General features: G+C 44.3%; 1 protein-coding gene, 1 non-coding gene and 2 pseudogenes across 2 annotated transcripts; 1 reads left to right on the plus strand and 3 right to left on the minus strand.

The window, feature by feature from the left end:
• The first annotated feature begins 3,518 nt into the window (after window positions 1–3,518).
• Window positions 3,519–3,658, plus strand: LOC124042370 (annotated as a pseudogene).
• Window positions 3,659–3,878: 220 nt separating this feature from the next.
• LOC124042369 lies at window positions 3,879–4,059 on the minus strand (annotated as a pseudogene).
• A 5,522-nt stretch (window positions 4,060–9,581) lies between these two features.
• Window positions 9,582–9,698, minus strand: LOC124042373. Its single transcript, XR_006840129.1, has one exon. It is a non-coding gene; the product is annotated as a U5 spliceosomal RNA (small nuclear RNA).
• Window positions 9,699–13,555: 3,857 nt separating this feature from the next.
• pkd2l1 (polycystic kidney disease 2-like 1) lies at window positions 13,556–23,720 on the minus strand. The gene is given in 16 exon segments (XM_046357719.1): window positions 13,556–14,230; window positions 14,487–14,634; window positions 15,409–15,539; window positions 15,640–15,757; window positions 15,856–15,977; window positions 16,601–16,699; window positions 16,790–16,910; window positions 17,040–17,221; window positions 17,324–17,494; window positions 17,674–17,736; window positions 17,738–17,903; window positions 20,799–21,023; window positions 21,492–21,745; window positions 21,993–22,120; window positions 23,098–23,211; window positions 23,480–23,720. Coding segments are annotated over 16 exon segments (2,436 nt in total). The 3' UTR covers window positions 13,556–14,077.
• Between the last annotated feature and the right edge of the window lie 243 nt (window positions 23,721–23,963).

Raw genomic sequence — 23,963 nt, forward strand, 5'->3', positions numbered from 1 at the left:
AGGTTACTGGTTAATGGTTTTTGGATTTGGATATGGTTTAGCAGTTTTGGCCGGACCATTTGTATTATGTTGATAGTAGATATTTGAGTTGATGGAATTGTGGAAGTATATTGTTTTGGTTTTTGAAAGTAATAAATATATTTTATTTAAAAAAAATCTGTTCTTATCAGTTTAATATCTCGGCCTTTTGGCTCAGATTCAAGCTCGACACCGAGGTGTCTTAGAGCCCGCTGAGCCAGAAGGTCGAAGGAAGGCAGGAGGGAGGAAAAGTTTTGAGTTTTGGTTTTTGGCATCGAGTTTCTTCATTTTTGAAGAGAGATTTTTTGGTGGAGAACATGGAGAACAGGTCGGTTCCAGCGGTCGGATTAGCCAACACGATAAGATTTGCGTGGAAGGAAAAGGAAGTGGAGAAGTTCCGGAGGGAAACATTTGGGAGAACTATCCTGATGGGGACACTCAAGCTTGGAGTACAAGATGTCTTATGCCTCCAGGAGAATCCATTAGAGGGGGCATATGATGTCACGTTCTACACGGAAAAGCAACATGAGGAGACGATGCGGAAGGTGAAGGAATTGGAGAAGGAAAGACCCATGTCTTATTATGTAGTGACAAGCTTGGCAAAGACCAATTTTAGAGTCGTGACGGTCACGATGTACAACCCGCATGTGAAGGAAGAAGAGGTGAGGACATTCCTGAGGAGGTATATGGACAGTATCTCCTCAGGAAGGCTCCTAAAGGACTCTCTTGGGTTTTGGACGGGGAAGAGGTGCTTCCAGGCACTCCTCAGGGAGGACCCGGGGGGTTCGGACGGCTTCCTCCATCCCCCAGCGATGTTCTCCCTGGGGTCTGACAGGGGGACGTTGAGCTATGCCCGTCAGCCTCCTTACTGCAGGCCACACACTCTCCTCGAGTGAGCACGAGGCGAGGGACTGTGCCGAGCCAAAGAAATGCCACGGGTGTGGCTCGGAAACGCACCTGTGGCGGGATTGCCCGGCTCGGCGGGGGTCATACTCATCTGCAGCTGGGGGGGGGGAGCGAGAGCGGAGGATGGAGGAAGAGAAGAGCCGAAACAAAGTGGCGGAAGGACTGATCAGAAGGAGTCGGAGGGAGGAGAAGAAAAAGAGAAGGAGAGAGCTGGGGCAGAAAAAGAGGACGAGATGGAAGGAGAGGGGATCGGGACAGAAGAAGAGGTGGCCGGGATGGAAGGAGAAGAAGTCGGAATAGAGGTTGGGAAGGAGGTAGAGGGAGAAAAGGAGAAGAAGAAGACTGTGATGGAGGAGAGTGAGGAGACGGTGAGAGTGGAGAGTCCAGAGGAGACAACAGGGGAGATGAAGGAGACGGAGGAGGTTGTGGAGATGGAACCAGAAGGAGAGGCGGAAGGGCAAAGGCGCATGAAGGGTCCGGGGGACAGTGAAGTGACGAGGGCAAGGGTGGAGGAGTTGAGAAAGATGGTGAGGGATTTGGTAGAGAGAGAAAGGGAAAAGGGAAAGGAGAAGGAAGGCATTGTGGATGAGTTTCAACATAATGAACCTGTGCTAAGTGTACCTCCGAGCAAGAGGACAAGGAGGCTGGTGAGGAGGAGGGTTGGAAAGAAGGGGGGCAGAACGGGGGGGGGGGGTGGCGAGGCCCTCGTGGGCTCAGTCTTCATCCTCCTTTAAACCCCTCGCTGAACTTAACCTCCCATGCACTGCTCAGAAATGGATGATGGAGGGGGAGACAGACTTCTTATTTGGGGATATAACGTCCCCGGCTAGGAGTCCGGAGGAGGGGGGTGATGGACTTGAGTGTGGGGCAAGTGCCGGGTGTTGTTGCTGTGTTCAGGGGGGGGTGGGAGATGGGAATAAAGTAGGGTCACAGTTAGACGGGATAGAGAAGGGGAGCACTGGGTGAGATTTTGTCGTTATTATAGGGGGTTTGGATATTTTGTAGGCTATTGGTAATTGGTTTTTGGATATGGATATAGTTTAGCAGTTTTGGAATGACCATTTGTATGTTATTGATGGTGGAGAGTTAATTTGATGAAATTACGGAAGATTATTGATTGTTGTTTTGGATTTGGTTATAGTTTATTAGTTTTAGTTTAGTTTAGTTTATTTTATTTTTACAGGGACAGTGCACATTAATCAACGTTTCAGTAAAAGTGCCGGTTTTAGCCAGCCGGCTAATTTTCAACTGCAGTCCCTGGGCAGGTTGTTAAAAACATTTACAATATAGACAATAAGCACCATAGACATAGCAACATAGGACAAGCAAGACATAGCATACAGACAGAGCAACATAGAACAAAAAGCAGCAAGACAAAATTCATAAAAGCAACAAAGTGTTTCCACACCTCACAAGCTACAGACAACAGACAACATGGAAAGCGGCAACACACAGCTAGGGACCATGTTCACAAATCTGATTGACCTTTAGCCATGTCTTCAAGCATTTTGTGAAAGTGTGATATGTGGTGCAGTTATGTGTGTCTGATGGCAGTGTATTCCAGACATGGGAAGCTCTCACAGAGAATGCAGATTTACTAAAGGTGCTTTTCCTTAGGGGAACTATACAGTCACCTCTCATGGCAGACCTTGTGGATCTGCTGCCATATGTCTGGGTTTTCTGTTTAACAAAAATGTGGAGGGGGAGCCAGGCCATTAAGGATCTTGAATACAAGACATGCGTCGGTGTATTGCACAAGATTTTCCCAACTCAAGAGCTCATATTTTCTAAGGATGTGACAATGATGATGGCTATTGGGCTTCCTATCAAGCACTTTGAGAGCCTGTTTGTAGACAGACTGAATAGGTTTTAATGTTGTACAGCAAGCTTGGGCCCAACTAGTCAAGCAGTATGTTAAGTGGGGGAGTATCATAGATTTGAAGTACAGTTTTGCTACCTCTGTAGTCAAACAATTTCGTATAAATCGGAAATTAGCTAGATTGAATTTAGTTATTTGAATTACCTTTTTCACATGCTTTTTAAAAGAGAAGTTGGAATCAAGTATGATGCCAAGGTACTTAAAATCGGATACCACCTGGAGCTTCTCCCCTGACACATAGACATCTGGCTCAGTAGCATCTGTTGCCCTCTTTGTGAAGAACATGCAAACAGTTTTTTTCACATTGAGATGCAAACACGAGTCACTGAGCCACTTTGTAACCTGGACCCTTACAGTAGTGAGTTCTTGTGCAGCTTGTTGTTTGCTCTTTGCATGCACATATATCACTGTATCATCTGCATACATTTGAACTTCAGACCCAGTACAGACAGAAGGCAGATCATTAATGTACAGGCTGAACAGGAGGGGCCCCAGTATTGGCCCTTGGGGCAAGCCCACATCATAGCTACGAGTGGGCGACAGCTCATTGCTCACTCTGACACACTGAGTTCTGCCTTCAAGGTATGATTTCATCCATCTGAAGGCATCAGGGGAAAAGTTGAACTTTTGGATGATTATTTGCAGTTTGTTGGAATTGTATAGTTTAAGTTGAATTAATTTTGGATTATTATTGTTTGGTTTTGATTGTAAATAAATATATTTTATTTAAAAAAAATATATGTTCTTATCAGTTTAATATCTGATACGTCCCCCATCGGGGGACTACATATTAAATGGATTTTTCGAACAGGGAGTCGGAAATGGGGCTTGCTCCGTCCGCTCCACGCATCGTTTTCGAGGGCTGTGGATAAAGAGAAGGAGAGAGAGACACACACACACACACACACAATCCTGGCCCAATTTTTTATTTAAAAAAAATGGCGGGAAACGGGGGACCCCATCGAAGAGCGCTTCGCTTTTCAGTTTGAATGTTTATTTCCTTCTCTTCTTCTACTAGCTAGCTAGCTGTTTACATAGCTTTGTGAATGAGTATTTTTCCTTGACAATGGGAGAAAAGTGTTGCACCGTTCCTGGAGGTACTGCAATACCGGGTCGATGCGTGGAGCGGGCGGAGCAAGCCCCATTTCAGACTCCCTGTTCGAAAAATCCATTTAATATGTAGTCCCCCGATGGGGGACGTATCGGATATTACACTGTTAAGAACAGATTTTTTTTTTTTTTTTTAGAAAAATAATTTATTACTCACAATGCCATTCATTAATACAAACCAAAATCATAATTTTCTTTCAAACTGAAATAATGGCATTTTTAATTAACAAAGTACCCACATACCAAAACAAAAAACTCAGGGGAGCATCATCCCTCCCCGTCATACCTAACCAATACCTTTCCCTATCTCCCCGTCCCTAATCTAATTCCCTTGCAAAAAACTAAATCACTACCAGCCCTAAACCCCCTTTCCACCTCTCCCGTGCCGCATGCTGCCCCCACTTCCTCTCCAACCTCTTCATCCTCCCCCTTACATCTCCTTCCACCCTCCTCACTATCCCTTCCACCCCCCAATCTCTCCCTGTCTTGACCAAGTTCTGCCTGGCTTCCCACAGCCCCCTTTTAAAGAGACTCATGAGAAGCCAGAGCAGAAAACTATCCCTATCAGTCCCTCTCGCTTTCCCTACACCTCTCTCTAACCTTGCCCACATCACAACAAAATCCCCTCTTACCTTACCTAACAACACTTGTGCCCTAGCCCATACTGCTCCGGCAAAGGCACAGTCCCAAAAAAACATGGCACACAGTCTCCTCCCTGCCACAAGCAGAGCTTGGGCAGGTGGGGGATCGCGCCAAGCTATGCCGGGACATGATGGACCGTACCAGCACGCACTTGTGGAGGCTCAACCAATTCAGGTCCTTGAGCCTGTTGTCCAGGCCCCGCGCCTGCACTCCCTCCCAGACCACTTCCGAGATGCCCGCTTCAGGCGCAGGACTCCCTGCCTGCCTGACCTCCTCGTACAGGTGCCTGTGATCTAAACCTACTCGGGCAACTTCAACCTCGGGGTGCGCACGCAGCCACTTGGCCGCATGGCCAAAGTGCCACGGCAGCTGTTCTGCCCGAGGACCCGTGTTAGACCACACCATTACGCTTCTCGCTTGGTACGAGAAGAATACCCGCAGGAGGTAACCGGACGGGTGTATCACCGGATGAGCCAGTTCAGTCAATACAAAGGACACAAAAATTGTGTCCAGCTTGAGGGGGAGATTTGGTACCCCCGTACCTCCCTCCCCGATGGGATAGAGCATGCGTGCCCTGGCGACCCACTCGTACCTGCCACCCCACATGAACTGAAACACAAGCCTCACTAGAGGCCTCCTCAGACAAGCCGGCAATGGGTAGATGTATGCCAAATACAAAAGAGATGGCAATACATCCACCTTTAGGACCAGGACCTTACCTATGAAAGACAAAGACCTAGCCTTCCACATTGCTAGCTTCCTCTGTACCACTGCGATACCCATGTTCCAGTTCAGCGTCGCTGAGCCGGAGGTCTCAAAATGGACCCCAAGAATCCTCAGGGCCCCTTCACAGAGAGAGAAAACCCCCCGGGCACATCCGTCCTACCGCGCCATCTTCCGAAAAACTTAACGGAAGACTGCATGATTCAGAACTGCCCCCGACGCTCGGGTGAAATCCCCAATGATGGCAAGGGACCTTGTCAGGCACGAGTCCTTGCATAGCAGCAAGGAAGTGTCGTCGGCGTACTGCGTCATCTTAACACGCAGCCCACCGCTCCCAGGAATCAACAAGCACTCCACCCCTGTGTCTGCCCTAATGGCAGCCTCCAGAGGGTCCATGTACAGAACGAAGAGGAGTGCCGAGAGCGGGCACCCCTGCCTGACCCCAGACGAGAGGTCAAAAACGTCACCCAAGAGACCGTTTATCCATCCTATATACTTCTCCCCAAATCCTAATCTACCTAATACCCTGAATAGAAAAGATCTACACACGCGATCAAAGGCTTTCGCCTGATCAAGCGCTGCTACCATTAAAGGCAGACCTCTATCTTCAACCCAGGCGATGGAGTCCCTGATCAACTGAAGGTTCCATCTAATTGAGCGTCCCTCTACCCCGCATGTCTGATCCTCGTGGGCGACGTAGGGAAGAGCTGTGTGCAACCGGTCCGCTAAGACCTTTGCAAGCAACTTGTACTCTACACACAGCATGGTCAATGGCCGCCAGTTGCCACGGTCTGTTGCGTCCCCCTTCTTGTAAAGAAGTGACAGCACACCGACTACCATTGAACCCCCCGGGACACCCGTCTCGAGGATGGCCTTCAAGACTTCGAGTACCACCGGTCCAAGTATACCCCAAAACTTGAGGTAAAACTCAGCCGGCAGCCCATCCATCCCAGGCACCTTCCCTTTTCCCATCCTCCTAAGAGCGCTCTCAACCTCTTCTAGTGAGATCTGGGCCTCCATCACGTCTCTAATGTCCTCCGGCAACCGCCGGGACAAGTGTTCTAAAAACACATTTCCCTGCTCTACATCTATTTCCCTTTCCTTAAATAAACCTCGGAAATGATCAGTTGTCACCCTGACCATCTCCTCTGGTTTACTTACTACACTACCATCTTCTATTCTAAATCCATGCATTACCTTCCTACTCTGCCTTGCCCTAACCGACTTAAAGAACATAGCGGAACAAGTCTCATTATTTTCTAAAAAGCCACTATGTGCACGCTCCAGGAAAGCTCGAGCCTTCTGCTCCTGCAGCTCCCTGAGCTGCGCCTTCAGGGCTGTGGTTCTCTCCCAGTCAATCGACCCACCGAGGTTGCCTGCCTCGTACTTGAGTTCGAGCAACCTTTGGATATGATCCACCTCCCTCCTTTCCTCCCTTTTTTTCCTCTTATCATATCCTATAATAAAGGCCCTAATCCTTACCTTTACTAAATCCCACCATTCTAACACCCCCTCACACATGGGCCGGAGGCCTTCAAGCCCCCCGAAACACCCCTGTAACTGCATTAACAAAATCTTGCTCATCCAGTACCCCCTACCTACCGAAGAGGCAGACTGGCGACCCCACCTGCAGGAGCACCCCGTCATGATCTGAAAAGAACACAGGCAACAGTCGCCCAGACAACTGACCCAAAGACCTGGATACAAAAATGTAGTCGAGCCTCCGCGCAACCCCCCTGGAGTTGCGCCATGTAGGACCGACCATTGCCGGAGCAGTGTGCAGGCCACCATCAACCAGACCATGGCAAACCATTAGCCCGGTGATGGCGCCTGCACTACTATCCCCCCCTACCCCTAAATCTATGTTGAAATCACCCCCTATCACCAAGTGCCTGTTAGTAACACACAGGGGCGCCAGACAGTCCACCATCTCCCTCCTGTCTGCCGCCAACTGTGGCCCATACACCCCAAATAACCTATATCTAATCTCCCTATACTTGACATCAACCCCCAAAACTCTACCCTGCATTACCAAAAAAGTGCCCTCTAATTTAACCTCCTTATTCCCGAACAAAATCCCTACCCCCGTCGAGTGCACCCCACCTATGCCCCACAATGAATCTCCCTTTACCCACTCCCTCCTAAACCTCTCAACATCCCCTCCATCCCTCAGGTGAACCTCCTGTAAGAAACAAAAATCAAATCCTACCCCATCTAAAAAACTTAACACTGCCCTCCTTTTAACATAGTCCCTTAACCCCCTAACATTTAAACTAAGAAAGGAAACAGAAATATTAATTTTAAATTAAACCAATACAAAACTCTTTCTCCCAAAACACCCAAATAAAAGAGGCTCACCCGATGCTCCCCTGCTCCATCTCCTCCAGCAGGGATGTCTTTCCCTCTTGTGACGCCCCCCCTGTCTCCCTCCATCAACCCAATCCAGGATCCAGGTTAGGTGTTCGCCACCCCGATGCCCTGCATCCTGCCTTGGCCACCCAAATCCTCCATTTCTCCTGTCCCCCCCGCTTGCTGGGCAGTAAAAAGGGGACTTTGTGTCATCACAAATGGACTGCGAACCCCCAGGTTCCCACTCCAGTGCCCCACTTGGTGGATCCAGTTCCCCTGGCGCCCCAGAATCCAAAGAGGCCAACAAGGTCCCGGATGTTTCCCCCGCCTTAACCACCTTTTCCCCCATCTGTCTCTTTGCCTCCCCCCTTTCTTTCCTTCTATAACGGGCCCCTTCCTCTTCGCTTTCTTCTTCTGTGTAGGCGGCAAAGGAGACAAAAGAGGGACACCGCCCCCCTTCCCCGCCAGCTCCTCGACCATCCCCCTCATTTCCTCCACCCGAGCACTTGACATGTCACTATCCCCACATTCCCTTACTACTTTTCCCTGTTCCACCTCTCCCTCTGTTCTTGTTGCTGCGCCGTCCCCCTCCTCGTCTCTCTCCTCTGTCGCCTTCTTCTGCCTCTCCACTCCGTTTCCTCCTTCCGCCTTCTGCCCCCCCTCTCCTTCTGCTCCATCCTTCTCGCTCCTTTTCCCTTCTTTCTGTGCCTCTTTCGCCCCCTCCTCCTTCCTTGTCATCTTTCCTTCTGGGCCTGATCCTGTTTCTGGACCCCCTCTTCCTCTTCGTCCCCGATCCCCCACCCCTGCTCCCCCTCCAGCTGCAGACGCGTATGACCCTTGACGAGCCGGGCACTCCCGCCACAGGTGTGCTGACGAGCCACACCCGTGGCACGCCTTGGGCTCGTCACAGTCCTTCGCCTCGTGCTCAGCAGATCTGCAAAATCTACATTTCTTTGTGCTGCACGAGGCGAGGACATGGCCGTAGGCCATACAGCACCTGCAGAATGGGGATTGACGTGCGTAGTACAAAGTCCCCCTGTCAGCCCCCAGGGAGAACATGGGCGGAAGATGAAGGTATCAACCCAGACCCCCCGGGTCCTCCCTGAGAAGGGCCTGGAATCCTCTCTTCCCATTCCAGAACCCCAGGGAGTCCCTGAGGAGCATAGGGGAGGAGACCCTGTCCATATATCTTCCCAAGAAAGCTCTTACATCCTCGTCCTTAACGTGAGGGTTATAAATATTGACCGTCACCATCCTGAAATTGTTCTTTGCCAAACTTTTGACGTCATAGAAACTCATGGGCCTCTTCCCTCCCACAGCTCTCGCCTTCTTCATGATCTCATCATGCATGGCTTCTGTGTAAAAAGTTACATCGTAGGCCTTCTCTATGGGGTTACCCTGCAAACATAGTACGTCCTTTACCTCCAGTTTCAGTATACTGATCACAATCGTCCTCCCGAAAGTCTCTCTCCCGACAGGCTCCATCTCCTTGTTGCTCCACGCAAATCTCACCGTATTTGCTAACCCAATACCTGGGACCGATCTTTTTGGAATATCTTCCGCCATTATTCAGAAAAAAGCTCTCTTAAAAAAAGAAGCCTCTGTTACAGGAAAAGGACAAAATCAAAATCTTAAAAAACAACAAAACTTCCCTCCGACCTTCGGCTTCCGGCTAGGCGAGCTGTGGGACACCTCGGTGTCAAGCTTGGTCTTAGCCGGAAGGCCGAGAAGCGATAACCCACAAATGGAACCCTGCAACCGCCGGGCCCCCGGGGGTCTCGACATAACTCAGCGGGTTGGCAAAAGCCGGCTCCTCCCTCCCTCCCCACCCACCGTTTCCCCGGCCGGCGACAGACAGGCAGACAGGCAGGTGTTTTTTGGAAAAAGTCGCTAATGTGTCTTTAAGTCTCTATCCTGGCCCACCTCTGTCAATTTCTCTTGAAACAAGATAGTGGGCTCTGCAAGAAGCAAAGCCCCTCCAAAAATATGTTGAATTCGTAAGTGTTCCTCTCCACGGAAGTCTTTAGTAAAAGGCGAATGGCTTGTGCGTAATGAAGAGAAACCAGAGTCGTATGCAAGTCAGAGGTCGGGGCCGAGACACACTCTGTGCACTCTAGGCCGGGTTCCCCGTGGGTGCTCCCGGAACCCACTCTTCCAAGTTTTCGAGGGCTGTGGATAAAGAGAAGGTCAGAGACACAGCGACAGAGAGACAGAGAGAGAGAGACAGACAAACACACACACCCCTTTCCAGAGAGTGGTCATACAAATTTGTAGGTCAAACTGTACTGAAGCTAGAGACGTTTTTGTGAGAAGACCGATCATAGGTATGTCTCATGGTTTGACAAACACCACTCTAGGTCCACCATCTTCCACTGCAGATATGGAGGTGTAACATTAAGCAGTTATGGAGGATTGAGACAGATACGATGCGTCACAATCTCTCTAGTTGAAAACTGATCAATTTGAATGGGTATTTTTTTCCATGCATTTACTTTGATTCATGTACCTTTGCGTCATTTGACTCAAAAATAAATTAGTTCCATTCTTTTTGATGTCTTAGTTTTTCATTTTCTCTTTAAAAATGAATTGATCTCTCATTTTGCTCTTTATTCATTTGTCAACACTCGTCACCAGTTTTCTGTCGTGACTGAAGAAGACAGAATGTGAACGACACAGCAGATGAACTACAGAAGATTTGAACTGAAGCCTGGTCAACAGTTTGGAAGACTGTTATGATCAAAAGTATATCACAAAACACTCACATGATGTTCAATCATTCCAAGCACCGTAGACACGTCAATCGATATCTTCACTGTCATTGCTGCAGAAAGCAACAACAAAAAATTGGGGATATAGGGCTCGTTGGTCTAGGGGTATGATTCTCGCTAAGGGTGCGAGAGATCCTGGATGAGCCCTTTTGCAGATCCTTTAACAAGCTCAGACAGGTAGATCTTGGGTCACTGGTCGGAACGCCAACTATCACCTCTTGGGCGCAGGACAAGGTGGCTGAATGGTTTAGGCGATGGACTGCAAATCAATTTTCATATGCACTTGTTGGTTCAACGTCGCACAACATTTATTATTTTAGATAACCTGCAGAATGTTGGAGCAATTCTGACGTCCCACGAACAAGGATAATGATTCAAATGTAATACACTTGAAATGACATCCAGCCCCTAAAAGGAATGAATTCCTCATGCTCTGCATTGCCCAGGAATCAAACCCGGGTCAACTGCTTGGAAGGCAGCTATGCTCACCACTATACCATCAATGCTATATGCAGCTCAGTAGCAACAAGGAGACATCGACTCATATCTTGACCGTCATTTTTGTGGAAAGTGAAAATTCTTTGACCAAACGGATCGTTGGTATAGGTGTATGATTATGGAATAGGTTGCGAGAGGTCCCAGGTTAAATAATCTATCATTTGATTCAGTTCCGGTTACCTTCAGATTAGTCCTGTGACACTTGTGGGGAACGTAGGGCAAATCGGAGAACATTGTGACAAGTGGGGTCACATTAGTTTGTAGCCCAAAGATTTTGGATTTTACAAACAGAAGTTGGCACATAGACGTTCTGACTTTAGACGAGTCCCATGTTTGATGCACTCTGGATAAAAAAATGTTGATGTTATGAAAACACTGTAGACTGTTTTCAGCAAGTTGCTACATGGAAATACAGAAATAAGCACTTTTCCATAAACAAGTTCTAAATCAGGTTTGATGCACTCTGGATTAAAAAAAAACATTTTGTTTATTCGAGATGTTATGAAAACACTGTAGACTGTTTTCAGCAAGTTGCAACATTGAAATGCATAAATAAGCACTTTTCCATAAACCAGCTCTAAATCATGTTTGATGCACTCTGGATGTCCAATTTTTGCTGTGCTGTCTATTTGAGATGAAATGAACATTGTGGACAGTTTTCAGCAAGTTGCAACATGGAAATACAGAAATAAGCACTTTTCCATAAACAAGCTCTAAATCATGTTTGCTGCACTCTGGATAAAACTATTTTTTGTTATGTTTATTTGAGATGTTATGAAAACACTGTAGACTGTTTTCAGCAAGTTGCAACATTGAAATGCAGAAATAAGCACTTTTCCATAAACAAGCTCTAAATCATGTTTGATGCACTCTGGATAAAAAAATGTTGATGTTATGAAAACACTGTAGACTGTTTTCAGCAAGTTGCAACATGGAAATACAGAAATAAGCACTTTTCCATAAACAAGCTCTAAATCACGTTTGATGCACTCTGGATTAAAAAAAACATTTTATGTTTATTCGAGATGTTATGAAAACACTGTAGACTGTTTTCAGCAAGTTGCAACATTGAAATGCAGAAATAAGCACTTTTCCATAAACAAGCTCTAAATCATGTTTGATGCACTCTGGATGTCCAATTTTTGCTGTGCTGTCTATTTGAGATTAAATGAACATTGTGGACAGTTTTCAACAAGTTGCAACATGGAAATACAGAAATAAGCACTTTTCCATAAACAAGCTCTAAATCATGTTTGATGCACTCTGGATAAAAAAACAAACATTTATGTTTATTTGAGATGTTATGAAAACACTGTAGACTGTTTTCAGCAAGTTGCAACCTGGAAATACAGAAATAAGCACTTTTCCATAAACAAGCTCTAAATCACGTTTGATGCACTCTGGATTCAAAACAAAACATTTATGTTTATTCGAGATGTTATGAAAACACTGTAGACAGTTTTCAGCAAGTTGCAACATGGAAATACAGAAATAAGCACTTTTCCATAAACAAGCTCTAAATCATGTTTGATGCACTCTGGATGTCCAATTTTTGATGTCCTTGAAACATTTAATTGAAATATTGTAGAATTCCATTAAATCCTATGGAGGACTGCTTCTTTTTTGGGAGTGCCAATATGCCTGACGGGTGGCTTCAAAACATCTCATTGGCCAATACATAGCATTGGCAATCCAGGGTTTATATACATTATTGGTGCCAACTGCACTCCAAGAGAACGTAGAAAGCACTGGCATATGAATCAGAAACCAGGTTTCCATCCAACCATTTCATGCGCATGAATTACATGACGCATGAAAAAAGTCACGACCGGGATGATGGAAACAGGATATGCCGTTACAATGTTAGAAATGCCGACAGACAATTCCTTCGTTCAACGAACGAATGTCGGTACAGTTTATTATGCGAGAAATGGCAGTGGGAACGCCTCTATGTGCAAATATTGATACAATAACCATCATATCGAAGTAACTTGTGGTCCTCCCACTACGACTCGGGAAAACAAGCTGTTTTTTTCAGGCTGCAGATTAAATCAATTATGATTAACTTCACAGGGTGGTGAAAGTGCACTTGATGAGCTCGATACTCATTCAAATATCGAGGGTCTTATTCTGATTTTTACTTCTATGAAAGGTATATTTTATTTCATTGGAAGATTTTGCGGCCCACATACATCGATCCCTTCACCTACTGGAATAGTTTTGTTCTTCTATTATATTCTTAATGCCTGTAAATTTAGATGTGGCTATATTAAGTAATTAAGTGTTTTGGAATTGAAGAAGGAACAAATATATATTTTCTTTAAAGACTATATTGGGCAAGAGAGATGGATTTGAGTTGGGAAAACAGAAAAGCAATTGTAAAGAAAGGAAGCATATAAAGTAAAGTTTCATGAATAAATGTCAACATTTTCATGTATCAACATAAGCATTTATAATGACTTACACTATACATTGTTATAGTGTAATCTGAAAAGTAGTCAAACAGTGGTTGTAACGTGTTATGATTAGCCCTCACGGGGTAAAAGATTAAGAAGGAAAAGCAATCTTACTATCTGACTTTATTCAGAAACATTGAGAGACACTTCATTGAGTAGTTATGTACAACAGATACAACAAGCAACAGCTTTGAATTGAGGCGAGTCTAGATATTTACAGGAGGTCTATATATATATACACACCTATCTCATTTTAAAGAATATTCTAGATTTAAACACATATAAAGTAGTCAAAAGATAAATAGTCTTAGTTGCATGTTCAAAGGGACGCTTGTCAATATTAAAGCACTTATACTCAATTTAGAAGTTCCTGTATATTTAGGAATTATGCACATTAAGTCAGGTGCAAGGTGGAGGGAGTACTTATATAGTATAGAATATTGTACATATACATTTAACTTTTGTCTTATACACAAACTCAGAAGATAAAATTGTTTTTAGAAATGGCATCGACAACAAACAAGATTAACACATCAGTCACAAAGCCCAGCACAAATGTATGGACAGTACAATTAATATATAAAGTTCCATGTTACATTAACTTATCCTCCCTCTCTCTGACTAAAATGGAATACATGTACACTATATAGCAGAATTTTGAACACGAATTGAAGTGTTAATAACCTGTTAAGCCATTCACCATTGCCTTTAAGTCAGTTAAATATGCTTCACATGTGGCTGTTGGCCATTGTCCAGCCTGTCCCAGGACGATCATAGGGGGCACTTCCTGCAGGAATGGTTGATCTCCAGGGTGCCATCTCAGCCCTAGTCCCTCTTTCCAGATATACCATAACATTCCCATCCGAAGCTGATTTTTCGTTCTGGGGAAATGTACAGTAAACAAGTGGTCAACTCTTGCAAACTTTATTGAATAAATACCAAAAATGCATGACAGACAACCTGGTTGAATACCAAACATGTTCAAGACCGAAAATGTGATTGTTCAACACCGAAAACCTAATTGAATACCAAACATGCTCGAGACGGAAAACCTGATCGAATACCCGAGCAGGAAACTTAGTTGAATATCAAACTTGCTCAACACAGAAAGCTTAATTGAATTCCAAACATTCTCACATAGTTTTTGGCCACACTTGGTTTTCCCATTGTCTCCTTCCCATTAGTCCTGTTGCTCTCCTGCAGTTCCAGTTTCTCTGTGACTATATCCATCTTGGTCATGATAGCAGCTACTGAGTGATCTAGTTGGAGAACCTGTCTGACCAACCTTTGACGGAATAGAGGAAAAATAATTGCCATTAGAGTAGATGGTACACAATAAAAATGGTGTAATGCTGGACATAACGGCATGGATGTGTGGTTTGATATTTACTTCCTCTGATGCACCATAGATACAAAAGTATGTGGACACTCATTCAAATTAGTGGATTTGTCTATTTCAGCCTTACCCGTTGCTGACAGGTGTATAAAATTGAGCACACAGCCATGCAATCTCCATAGACAGACATTGGCAGAAGAATGACCTTACTGGGGAGCTCTTGTGGCTGAATGGAAGCAAGACACCACAGCAATGTTCCAACATCTAGTGGAAAACCTTCCCAGAAGAGTGAAGGCTGTTATAGCAGCAAAGAGGTAGGCCAACTCCATATTAATGCCAATGATTTTGAAATTAGATGTTTGACGAGCAGGTGTCCACATTATTCCGTTCATGTAGTGTATTTCTAGAGTCTCATTTTAAAGATAATTGTTGTCTGACAACTATAATGCATGTACAGTTTACATCTCGACCTCAGTATGTAACCAGCTCTTGATGTTTCATAAGATTATAAAAAAGGTTGTGGATCTCATATGACACAAGCCAATTGGGAGTCATTCATGGTGCACGTACGTAGATGTTTGTTTGGACATATTTTTTTACAAAGTGTCCATCTTTGTAAATGGTATCAGTTTCCTGAGCTTAGTCTCTCTTGATAGCCTATCTGATTTTGTTCTGGGAGCCGAGATTACCCTGCGTTATACTCAATGCAAATATTCAACACACCTCTGGAAGTCCTCCTGCTCCACCAGAGTGTTACTTGGCTTGCCATGCTCATCTATATCCATCGTGGATTTCTCCAGAGATCCATTCCCATAGTTTTTTCCAAGGTTGTTGAGCTCGGCACTAAGAGCATCCTGAGGATAATGACATGAGAAAATGCACGAATGGATTTCTTTTATCATATGAATAGCAGAAGGGTTAGGTTAAATTGCTCATTTAGCCAAGTCCACTAACCCTCTTCTCCTCCAGCTCCCTCTTCATCCTTTCTTGCTCCTCTTGGTCTAGAATTTGGTTTCCATCATGGTCGAATTTGGAGAAAGCTTCAGATATCTCATGGTCGGCATGTCCCAACCTGTAGGGTTAAGACGAGAGGAGAGTATGGACTAGAATCTGAACGCTATTGATTTATGACTACGGATTTTTCTTCTGTCAGAGAGTATAGTGACCTACTCTTTCAGAGTTTCTCTAAAGTCTTTGAATTCTAGTTGGTTTGAGCCAGATCGTAGTACTTTCTGAACATCGGATATCTTCTCCTTTTTCAATTTCAATTTCATAAAGGTCTTCATGTAGCTCTGAAACACAAAAATGTATGCATGTTTTTTTTTGCACATGTCATATACACTGAGTATAGCGAACATTAGTAACATTGTTGAGTTGCATCTCCCCCTTTGCCCTCAGAACAGCTTCAATTCGTAGGGGAATGGACTCTACAAGGTGTCAAAAGCATTCCATGTCGACTGCAACGTTTTCCACATTTGTGTCAAGTTGGCTGGATGTCCTTTGGGTGGTGGACCATTCTTGAAACACACGGGGAACAGTTTGGCGTGAAAAACCCAGCAGCGTTGCAGTTCTTGACACAAACTGGTGCACCTAGCACTATTACCATACCTTGTTCAAAGGCACTTAAACTTTTTGTCTTGCCCATTCACCCTCTTGAGTGGCACACACACACAACCCATGTCTCATTTGACTGAAGGGTTAAAAATCCTTCTTTGACCTGTCTCCTCCCCTTCATCTACACTGATTGAAGTGGATTTAACAACAATAAGGCATCACACCTGGATTACCCTGGCCAGTTTGTCATGGAAAGAGCAGGTGTTCTTAATGTTTTTGTATTTTGTATACTCAGTGTATATTTTATATTCTGATTTGTATCATATGCCATCTTACATTGGTATAATATATACCTGTTTACCTGTTTGATGATGTCAGTAATCTGCAGCTCATCCTTCTGGGATGACAGCTCTTCCTTGACCTCAGAATATGTGTCGTTGATGATAGCCAGAAACATGTTCTAGGGAAGAAATTCCATGAACATAAGATGGCAAGGTGTAGTTTACACTTCGAAAATCTAGTAGAAAGTATTTTGTTCAGTTCAACTTACAAGCAGCACAAAGAAGACAAAGAACACATAGGTGACGAAATAGATTGGCCCCAGGACTCTGTTGGCACGTTCAATGGCATCATAATCAAAATCTCCAAGAATAATCCGGAACTGTGTAAAGCTACAGAGAAAAAGGAAACCAATTAGAGTAATTGATCGATACTGTTTTCAAAATCTGGCCAATTTCTTGCGTGGGTGTTGGATTGTTATTTATTTATGAGAAAAATAACTATTTTTGGTGCTCTCTTACATGCACTTGACGAAGGTGCTGAAGGATTTCACCTCCGTACCAAAGAGCAAGTAGCCAAGCTGAGCGTATGCAAAGAACACGATGAAGAACATAATGGCGAATCCCATGATGTCTTTGGCACAGCGGCCCAGAGTAGAAGACAGCTGAGTCATAGTCTTATTGAAACTGATGTACTTGAAAACCTAGAGGCAAGAACAGAAGGAGTCAAACTTTGGGCACTGTCAACAATGAAATGAAATGCATTCAAGTATTGATACATTCTGAGGAAGAAAGAAGTAATCTACCTTGATCCAAGCGAAGAACAAGTTCACTGCATTCATGTTGTTGTATTGTGTTTGCCAGAATGCAAGAAATTCAAAGTCTGCATAAATGCCAGGTTGTTCTAAGAGTTTACCAAGTAATTTGTCCACTTTAATGGTGCGAAAAACATTGAAGACGATTGCGACAATGGCAAGCTGTGGAAAAACAGATTTGTGTGAGGTTCAGGTTAGGTTTATCATAACTCGTAAATCAGCATCAATCATCCTCCTCAGCTATGTAGCTCACCAGCCACCACTGGTTGATATGTGACTGATGCGATTCTTGTGTTACTGAGTGCTTTGATTGAGAATGATGTTTCAGCCTGTCCTCTCACCAGTATGACAACCACATCCAGAGTGTTCCAGATACTGCTGAAGTAGGAGAACCCATGGATTCGGGAGCTCAAGGATCTCCTCCACAATGTAGTAGAGGATGAACAGGCAGAACACCATCTCACAGCCAATGATGAAGTAGTCCCAGTAGGTGATGTAACGAATCAGCTTCACCGTTCTAATCTGATATGAGGGTATCGCTCCACCAGTGGCCGGAAATTCAACCAATAACCTGCAGAAAAGGGAATCACTTTTAACCACTGGTCATTTTTGAAAGAATACATGTATAATGTCGATATTTGGACATCCACGGAAGACATCCAAAGTCACCTGACACAGTCCTTATATGGACACCATATACAGTGTCTATAGAAAGTCTACACTCACTTTGGATTTGTTCACAATTTATTGTGTTATAAAGTGGGTTTAAAATGGATTTAATTGTCTTTTTTTGTCAATGATCTACACAATATACTCTGTAAAGTTAAAGTGGATGAAAAATGTAATAAAAAAAATTTGGAATGGAAAATGAAACACTAATATACATTGAGTAGATAGGTATTCCCTCCCCTGAGTCAACACGTTAGAAACACCTTTGGCAGCGATTACCGCTGTGAGTCTTCTTGGGTAAGTCTCATAAGAGCTTTTCAAACCTGTATTTTCACACCTGACCAAGGTTCTTATCAGGGTTCTTGGTCACCTCCCTGATCTCCCCCGGGCGGCCAGCTCTAGGAAGAGTTTGGGTGGTTCCAAACTTCTTCTATTTAAGAATGTTGGAGGCCACTGTGTTCTTGGGGACCTTCAATGCTGCAGAAATTTCTGCTACTCTTCCCCAGATCTGTGCCTCGAAACAATCCTGTCTCGGAGCTCTACGGACAATTCCTTCAACCTCATAACTTAGTTTTTAGGTCACCTCCCTGATTCACTCTGACAGAGCTCCAGAGTTCCTCTGTGGAGATGGGAGAACCTTCCAGAAGGACAACCATCTCTGAAGCTCTGAATCAGGGAGGTGACCAAGAACCCCGATGGCCACTCTGACAGAGCTCCAGAGTTCCTCTGTGGAGATGGGAGAACCTTCCAGAAGGACAACCATCTCTGAAGCTCTGAATCAGGGAGGTGACCAAGAACCTCGATGGCCACTCTGACAGAGCTCCAGAGTTCCTATGTGGAGATGGGAGACCCTTCCAGAAGGACAACCATCTCTGAAGCACTCCACCAATCAGGCATTTATGGTAGAGTGGGAAGGAGGTGGAGCTGCAGGTCAGGGAGGTGACCAAGAACCACAATGGCCACTCTGACAGAGCTCCAGAGTTCCTCTGTGGAGATGGGAGAACCTTCCAGGAGGACAAACATCTCTGAAGCACCCCACCAATCAGGCCTTTATGATAGAGTGGCCAGACAGAAGCCACTCCTCAGTAAAAGGCACATGACAGCCCATTTGGAGTTTACCAAAAGGCACCTTAAAGACTTTCAGACCATGAGAAACAATGGTCTGATGAAACCAGGAGGAAACTCTTTTGCCTGAATGCCAAGTGTCATGTCTGGAGGAAACCTGGCACCATCCCTACCGTGTGAAGCATGGTGGTGGCAGCATCATGCTGTGGGGATATTTTTCAGCTGCAGGGACTGGGAGACTAGTCAGGATCGAGGCAAAGATGAACGGAGCAAAGTACAGAGAGATCCTTGATGAAAACCTGCTCCAGAGTGCTCAGGACCTCAGATTGGGGTGAAGGTTCACCTTCCAACAGGACAACAACCCTAAGCAAACAGCCAATATAATGCAGGAGTAGATTTTGGAAAAGTCTCTGAATGTCCTTGAGTGGCCCAGCCAGAGCCCGGACTTGGAGAGACCTCCCCATCCAACTTGACAGAGCTTGAGAGGATCTGCAGAGAAGAATGGGAGAAACTACCCAAATACAGGTGTGACAAGCTTGTAGTGTCAAACCTAAGAAGACTCGATTCCGTAATCACTGCCAAAGGTGCTTACATACTTATATAAATAAGCTATTTCTGTTTTTAAAGTTTTTTAAATTAGCAAATATTTCTATAAACCTGCTTTTGCTTTGTTATTGTGTGGATTGATGAAAAAAAAATATATTTAAAACATTTTTGAATAAGTCTGTAACGTAACAAAATGTGCAAAAAGTAAAGGTGTCTGAATACTTTCCAAGGGTACTGTATGCATGTTTTGGAATATTTTTATTCTGTATATTTGTATTCTTTTCACTCAGTCATTTAGGTCACTACAAGTCACTACAATGTTGTTGATCCATTCTCAGTTTTCTCCTAACCCAGCCATTGAACTCTGTAGCTGTTTTAAAAATCACCAATTTACAAGCATTTCGCTACACCCGCAATAACATCTGCTAAACACATGTATGTGACCAATACAATTTGATTTGACCTCATGGTGAGATCCCCGAGCAGTTTCCCTCCTGTCCTGCAGCTCAGTTCAGAAGGATGACTATCTTATGTGTTTGGGTGGTTTAATACATCATCCACAGCATCAGTATTAACTTGACCGTGCTTAGAGAGATATTCAATGTCTGATTTGTTATTGTTACCAATCCCTGCCCTTCTTCATAAGGTTTTTGAAAATGTTCCTGGTCTTTACAGTTGAATGAATCTGTACTTCAAATTCAGTACTTGACTGTGAGACCTGACATATGTTGTTTTTATGGGGGACAGAGGAAGGGGTAGTTCTACTTTTTTTTAAATGTAAACCCCTACTATTTCAGAGTGAGTCATTATCAATGCTTGTTTGATTTATTAAGCCAAATTTTAATTTCATTTTGCCTCAACAAAGGGGGTGAATACTTATGCAATTACTATATTTAGTTCTTACATTTTGTATTAATTTTCACTTTGACATTATGGAGTATTTTGTGTAGATCAATGAAATTTTTTTTTTTTAAATATATTTACATTTACATTTGAGTCATTTAGCAGCCACTCTTATCCAGAGCGACTTGCAGTAAGTAGTGAGTGGATACATTTTTGCACTTTGTAACACAACAAAATGTGAAAAAAAGTTCAAGGAGTGTAGACTTTCTATAGGCAATATACATGAGAACTTGTGAGAGAGTCTACAGTGGCGTTACTGCGTGAAGTGGTCTGTTCTCCCTACCTGATGACACAGAACAGATTGATGTTAGCGTTGTAAGTGGAGAAGTCGATGAACACGGCCCTGGTGCCATGGTCCAACCACAGGTTGTTATTCATCTCCATCAGGATCTCAGCACTCTCCTCCTTGGTCCTGTTCAGGTCCTGGTAGTACCCTCCACCGCTGTACGTGGTCAGCAGACCCCAGTGGGCCGAACCCTTTATCTCTTTCTCATTGTGGTATTGCCAGCTGCAGACATAGAGGAGAGAATGTATTTTATCATAGGCCTTTCAGATCTACAGTCAATCTTTTCAAAGTTGTCTTAATGTCTATTTGATTGACACCCAAATTGTTCTGAAAAAAGAAACATACAAACACTTTGCCATGAGACAGCCAAAGAACCAAAAGGGTTCTTCGGCTGTCCCCATAGGATAACCCTTTTTAGGTCCAGGGAGAATCCTTTTTGGTTTCAGGTAGAACCCTTTTGGGTTCTATGTGAAAAGGGTTCTACATGGAACCCAAAAGGGTTCTACCATGAACCAAATGGGTTCCACTTGGAACCAAAAAGGGTTCTTCAAAGGGTTCTGCTATGGGGACAACCGAAGAACCCTTTTAGGTTCTACATGGCACCTTTTCTTCCAAGAGTGTATGGTGCAATAGGAGTCAACTACAGCCATGGCAGGACAAACAAGCATTGAAAAGAACATTTGAACTCACGCAGTTCCGTTAACAAGGCCAAAGTCCACCTCATCCTCCTTCTTCTCATTATAGACATCAAAGCATCCGGAGATCTCGTTGCGGAAGTCTTTGTGAACCTTACAGGAGTTGTTCATCACCTTGATCTGTCTCATCCTGGGTACCCCGAGCAGCATGTTCTCATAGTAGATGAAGGAGTGGTCCCCATTCTGTAGGGACTGGTCATTGTACCATTTGGTCCAGTAGAGGCCGTCCAGCATTGGGCCCTGGGCATACTGTTCAAATAGAGGTAGGTAGGCCACAGCATGAACAGGTAGAAGCATTTATGATTTTTGTTGGTTTATAACAACGCATTAGTATTTCCTTTAATGTTGTATTATTATTACTATCTTCTGATATCTTGATGTCACTTATGGACTTATGTCACATTTGTGCTATTCGTGATCAAAGTGATTGTATTGGTACAAGTTGATATCAGACAGTTCAATATTTCCGCAGGGTTAGAGCAGGGAGGGTACGTACCGTCCAGAAGTCTGCCATGCTGCTAATGGACTGAAACGTAACTCCGCTGCCACTGGGCGTAAGCACAAACAGGTCTGTCATGACTTTGGTGTAGTAGTAGGTATTGGAGCTGGTCATGCCATATGTCACTGAAAGACAACATGTAGCGACATTGTTATATCCAGCCATGGATTCATAATATCAGACTTTGCTCAGGGCTCAGTCAGACCACGTTGTCCTCTCAAAAGTCCAAGATAAGGAACGTCTGAAACAGACACGCGGGCCAGAGCGTCTCATTTAAGATTTGTCATTTAGTGAAAATCACATCACAGAAGTCAAATCACGTCACAGAAGTCGAAGTGGCACCGATTTAGAGCAGGTCATTTGTTGAAGAGATGGCACACTGGGGCGACGCAAATAGTCGTATCAAACAATGTAAATCTGCTGCAGACAAAGCAACAATGGCTTAAGCCCCATGCTCTTATCAGTGAAAGGCAGGAGCACTCTGTCTGTGTTTCTTTCAGTCGTAATGTCCCGCTGGACAATGCCTTTCAGCCAGAAGGGAGGGGGAGGGTGTTTTATAATAGGGCTCTAAAGCAGATTGAAAGAGCTGATGATAAATCAACACATTACACAGGTTTCAGTTTGCCAAAGGCACAGTGATCATTTAGATGCCGATTACACTCAGATAAGGCATACGTTCTGTCTGTGTTGCCTATTGTCAACCAGTCTGCATCGTTACTAGATCTATGTACAAGGCACAGATCGTACGTTTGCTTTGCTTACCCATGACCTGGCACACTCTGACACAACAAAAAGGGCAGGTCAGACTTCCAAAACAGAGCATTATATAGAAAATCATAAAAATGCCAAGCTAATCCCTGCAACAACGTTTATTGTTCCTGAATTGTACCCGAACACTTACTAAGTACCTCAAATAACACAATTACTGTTAGTCATAAAAAATGAATTATTGTTTGAATGTCCGTTTTTAAGACACATGTACAGTAGCGGCAGACTTGAAATGATCATGTTACCATACAGTCATATCCTTACATTGAAATGTGTATTCACTCAATATACATAGCCATGAACAAAAAGAAACATGTATTGTTGACATACTTACATAGACATATGTCCACAAGGAACACCAAATAGACCAGTAATTCCCTCAGAGTGGTCCTAACAAACAGTTCCCGGTTGTCCGATGTGTTCTCAGTCAGTGTCGTGCCCCACAGTCCTACATAAATGAAGAAAATCCCATAATTTCAGAGAACTCTGAAAAGATATACTAATTTAAGGCCGTACACATTTCCTTCCATGACATGCCAAGGAAGGGAATATTTCCGGCACAGCATTAGTCTGTACATCATTTCAACTTGATGACATTGCCAGGTAAAATAATTCAAATGAAGCAAATACAAAATTCAACAACAACCCAACAGTGGTGAACCAATTCCTACCTTTAAAAAATGAGCAGCATCCACCGCGTTTTTTATTATCGGAACCTGTCTCCTGCGGCTTGACCTCGGTTGGGAAAGGGCTCGGCGTGGTCAGTTTGCACATGCTGTCGAAGGAGCCTTGGGGGTACAGAGGCTGAGGGTTGTAGACGGTGCTGATAGCCCGAGGTATGGGTGGAGGAGAGCCACAGTACCCCTGGTTCACCCAGGAACCCTTCCCCAAGCTGTCCAACTCACACTCCACCTGTCCACTGAGGTGACTCTCCGACCGGTTGTTGAGGCGCTGCATTGGTGCCTGGTTGGGATCACCTGGCTCTCTACACTCCAATATGGGATAATATTGCCGTAGGTTGTCAAGCAAGATGATAGTGAGGCAGGACCAGTCTAGCGAGCTTGTTAACCATCAACTGTCGGTGGGATCACTTTAAAGGGCCGATGACATAAGCATGGAAGAGGGAGGAGCTGGTGCTTTCTTGTGCACAATAAACTGCCCAGTTTAACATTGAATACATGACACACAATGCTCATTCTT

The sequence above is a fragment of the Oncorhynchus gorbuscha genome, linkage group LG08 (genome assembly GCF_021184085.1).
Source record: "Oncorhynchus gorbuscha isolate QuinsamMale2020 ecotype Even-year linkage group LG08, OgorEven_v1.0, whole genome shotgun sequence".
Classification (NCBI taxonomy): Eukaryota; Metazoa; Chordata; class Actinopteri; order Salmoniformes; family Salmonidae; genus Oncorhynchus; species Oncorhynchus gorbuscha.